Raw genomic sequence first — 4,610 nt, forward strand, 5'->3', positions numbered from 1 at the left:
GCGTATGCGTGTTTGTGTGTGGTGGGCGGGCGTGCGTGTGGGGCGCGTAATCCCGCATGGGCGTAGGCCATGTATGTATGCACTGTAGGCCAGGGCCTACATTTTTTTTGGGGCCAAGTATATCTTTTTTTTTAGAAGGCGCGCAAATAAATTCAAATCCTATAAGACTTGCTGGACGAGTTTAAGAGTCTAGACAACGCAGGAAAAACTATTGAAATGAAGCGTAGGCAAGAATATGGCTAATTAGGTGACCTATTCTTCTGTCATGCTAGGACTGTGCATTTCTTATCGCGTGCCCAATTTCATTCAAACACTTTACCCGCCCGAACAAAGACTAAGGTATCCGATACGTTCTGCGTTGCGTAACAGTAAAGTTTTTAACATCGTTTGCGTTTTTTATTAGCCATCATCTGAAACATAGTGGGCGAGATGCAGGCTTGTAGAATCGGCGATGATGGCGTGCCGTGCGTCGTCGTCCGTAGCGTGCCACAACCAGTCTGGCAGCAAATCTTAACCGCTCGACGTACGTCTAGCCGCGCTAGCACCGGAAGGAGGAAGAGGAGAGAAGACAAAAAGGAAAGAAAGGAGAAGAGAGAGAAGAGAAAAAGAAGACAAAGAGAAAGAGGAGAGAAAAGGAAACAAAGGAAAAAAGAGAAACAGAGAAGAAGAAAAAAAAAAGGAGGAGAAGAGAGGAAAAAAGAGCAAAGAAGAAGAGGGGAGAGGCAGAAGAAAAAGAGAAAGAGAGAAAGAAAGAGAAAGAAAGAAAGAGAAAGAGAAGAAGAAGAAGGAGAAAGATAAAAGGAACGAAAAATAGAAGAGGAAGAGAAAGAGAAAAGAAGGAAGACAGAGAGGAGGGGGAGGAAAGAGAAGAGAAAGGAAAGAGGAAGCGCCCATCCACGGATCGAGATGGACAGAACAACGAAGAAGCGCAAGGAGAAAAATATTTCTTTCGGCTGGCGCACATTGGGGGGATATGTCAAAATCGAGTTGGGCTGTCGAAGGTCTGGGGGTCAAGGTCAAACAGTCATAGAGGTGTAAATCAGAAGAGGGGGAACATTCACGTCTTAACTAAGGTATAGGGGGAAATGCAGATTGGGCGGGCACAAATTATAACGCTCGACGCTAAATGGCCTACGTGATAGTCCGGTGTGTATTAGCATGCATGGTAGGAAAAGGGCCATAGCACTGTGCCGAAATGGCAGTCACCAGGTCAAAGGTCAATGGCACAGGGCAGATTTTTAGACATTTGTAGAGGACATGTGGTCTGACGGAGCGATTGAAAAACTTTGTTTGCACGGCGGTGAGCCTAGCATTTTTATGGTCATATATTTAAAGGAGGGCCATAGAATCTATTTCCTGCTGACCATGCGAAGAGTAAGTGTCAGATTAACCTTTCTGACCCTCAAGAGGAGGGTTAAAAGCATGATTTGTGACTGTCTGTTTAGAAAAGAATATTTGACACTGCCCGGGTTTGTGCTTAGTAAGAATGCTATACATGCGCTGGATGTATGAGGGCTACAATGTCACAGTGAAATTTCACAAATCTAAATTTGTTAAAGAAGGGTTATGCTCCTAAATCGTATAAATTTATATGGCATTTCTGTACTGTCAGCTGTCTACATAGTACGTATGCTACTGCGCAGTGCTAACTGCGCAGTGGCAATGTGTTGTCGTAGCTGTGGAGTTATTGCGCCTTAATTGGTTAGCAGTGGCAGCTCTGCTATTGCGCAGCGCGTTGTAGGCTTGCGTAGGTAATGGATGAGTCGCTTACCTATTCTGTCTGCAGATAGTTGTTGCTACTTAGCGTTGATCGGGACCTTCCATCTTAAGTCTGAAGACACTTACAACGATAGGGCCGCCATCTCGTGGCAACTATTTCATATACCGATCCGCAACAAACATGTCTTTTGAGAAGGTTCCTGATACGCAATTCCCTGTCATACGCAAACTGTTCATCGGCTCGGCCTCATGTGAAGCCACATTTGGGACTAACAGGGTATTACCTAGATATCGCCACCAGCATGCACCACGAAGAGTCAGCCGCAGTAGACGTTTTAAGATGAGCGCGTGTCGCTCTGCGCGGCACTTGTTGGGTTTAAGAAGTGATATTGACATGAGGTGTTCTCAAAGTTAAGCCCAAGAAGGCCAGGGACCAAGAATGACACACGTCAGAAAGGGCGTTTCGGCGCATCTGGACGCACGCACGCACGCACGCACGCACGCACGCACGCACACACACACACACACATACTTAAACGCACCAGCCTACGACACACACGCACAGAAATAAAATTCCAACAATTTAACAGTTTGGCTATATTGAATGGCATTTAAACGGTTAATAAATTATACATTTATTACAATGATATTTATGGCAACTACAAGTAGCAAGTTTAGTTTATTCATTAAACCACCTGTCGAAAGCTATACCTGGACCACTTTACGCCACTGTCAAAGCAAGTCAGAGTCATATGCTCTTCACTAAGACCCGTATTTACACAGAAGCATGACAGTCCGGCTGACAGCGCATCTATTCAGATCATGCGCATCTAATAGTAATACAATATATCATATACATGTCACATGATGCACATTAGCCAGAATAAGTACGAAGTCCAAAACATTGGTAATGAAGCCCTGAATTATAGTGCACTGGAAATTATTCCAGCTATTTCTATTTCATGTTAACCATAACTCCAATTTTGTGTTATAAGATGAGAGCTAGAACCTCAGTCAATATAAAGACATGATCCTCACATGAGTGCATTGATCTTATCAAGATCTATAGCATTTAATGTGAGAGAAATGATTCCTGCCCTTCTTTTATAGTTGTATATTACATTTACCATACAGGAAGTTATCAGCTTGGGTTTTACCACGTATTAAGAGAATGTACATGGCGGTTACAAATGTAGCAATAAAGCACCGAGTCAGTGTGATATCATGTCAACAGTTGGTGGTTCATCTTCATCGCTGTCAAACTCCACCAACTCATCCTTTATCCACTGACCATCATTGGATTTTTTCCAACCACAACTATAAAAAATAAAATACATAAAGAACATTCAGGGACTGACAAGTAGTTTGTACGAAACGGACGTTTTAAACAAGATAACCACGTTATTCAAACACTGAACTTTGCCAATTTTTTAATACAATAACCATTTCTCAAACACTTACCTTTTCAAGTGAAGGTAATGCTCCAGTTGTTTCCTCTTATGCACATCAGCAACAGCAACGTCTACATGAGGGCGTCTGCTGTTCAATGATTCACTGGCACTTCGGTACTGTTTATGCACATAGACAACAGTGTCTTTTTCGGAAGATTTTGAATTCTCTGCAGCTAATTTCTGCTCACAAGTGGCAGCACTGTTGCTTACACTGCTTTTCTTACTAGGATTCATGTCTCTTGCTGTTGTTGATCTAGAATTAGCATTGCTAGTTAATGGCCGGCTATTTGCTACCGCTTTAGCACTTCTCGCCTTCAAGTCTACCACCATTTTTCTCCGGAACAACACAGACTTCTTTTTCTGCTTGTTCCTACTGCTATATGTTGCAGAGGGCAGCAATCCAGGTCCAAGGACTCCAGCTGATTTAACCTAAGTAAGAACAAGTTCACTCGAAGTAACTTACATGAGAAAAGGTACATATTAACGGAACATTTTTAGGCAACAAAACAGTTGAGGAAACACAGTATGCATTGTAATCAAAGATAGCAATGAATAACCGTAGTTACCACTTGTAATAACTTTGGTAATCAGTGCAAGAGCCAGATACGTCGCATCCATCTCACTTGCAACATAACACTATTCACTAGTAATCACTACGCACATGTCCTTTTTAATTATACGTTGCACAACGATAGTGGTGAAGCATAAAAAATGTACCTTTTTGGCATCCAATGTCACTCTCCCATCTTTATCATATTCTGCATGCTGTCTTTTCAGTATCAATGCATCCAACTCGCCTTTTTTGTCTACAAATCTTTCCAGCTCTAAAATATATTTTACAGACAGTGAGTCCTGTTAACAACACTTAACAGGTGAGAAACCACATGTTATACTGTAACAGGCTTAATAGTGATATGTACGCAGTTTAAAATTACTGCTGGCCAGTAAAAATGTGTGCTATTTGGCAGTAACTACATAAATGCAAAGACATCTAAAATGATTACTTGCATGGAAACCTTTTGGAAGCCGAGAGAACAACTAATGGAGCAAGCTTGTTGCTGCACATGCTTCTACTACAGGACGCACTGGTGCCAAGGTTACCATCATTACTACTTACTATTCCACTATAAAATTTTAATTAAATTAATAACTAGCCCAATCTCACATGATTTGGATGGCTACAACCACATTTTATTTTAACAAGTGCCGCAGAGTGACAGCGCTCAACTGACGTGTACTGTAGCCAGGTATTCTTCTGATAAACTCACTGGCAACCGAATCAAGTGCACCCTCATGCCACCGCGTTCGCGCTCAGAGCATATATCTAGGATACTACTAATACAGATCTAAAATCTATGATAGGCTTTACAGTAGTAAAGATACAGCTGTGTAACTTTAATGACTTCGCTATATTAACATGGATATGCGTCGAGCGCGAGC

General features: G+C 42.0%; 1 protein-coding gene across 1 annotated transcript; it reads right to left on the minus strand.

Annotated features, from left to right (window-relative positions):
• Positions 1–2,930: 2,930 nt before the first annotated feature.
• LOC106813830 (sodium channel modifier 1-like) lies at positions 2,931–4,465 on the minus strand. Its single transcript, XM_014818060.1, has 4 exons — positions 4,439–4,465; positions 3,888–4,022; positions 3,181–3,599; positions 2,931–3,036 (listed from the first exon to the last, which is right to left on the minus strand). The coding sequence occupies exons 1-4, from the start codon at positions 4,463–4,465 to the stop codon at positions 2,931–2,933; spliced, it is 687 nt and encodes a 228-aa protein (XP_014673546.1).
• Between the last annotated feature and the right edge of the window lie 145 nt (positions 4,466–4,610).

Source organism: Priapulus caudatus, unplaced genomic scaffold, assembly GCF_000485595.1.
Source record: "Priapulus caudatus unplaced genomic scaffold, Priapulus_caudatus-5.0.1 Scaffold832, whole genome shotgun sequence".
Lineage (NCBI taxonomy): Eukaryota > Metazoa > Priapulida > Priapulimorpha > Priapulimorphida > Priapulidae > Priapulus > Priapulus caudatus.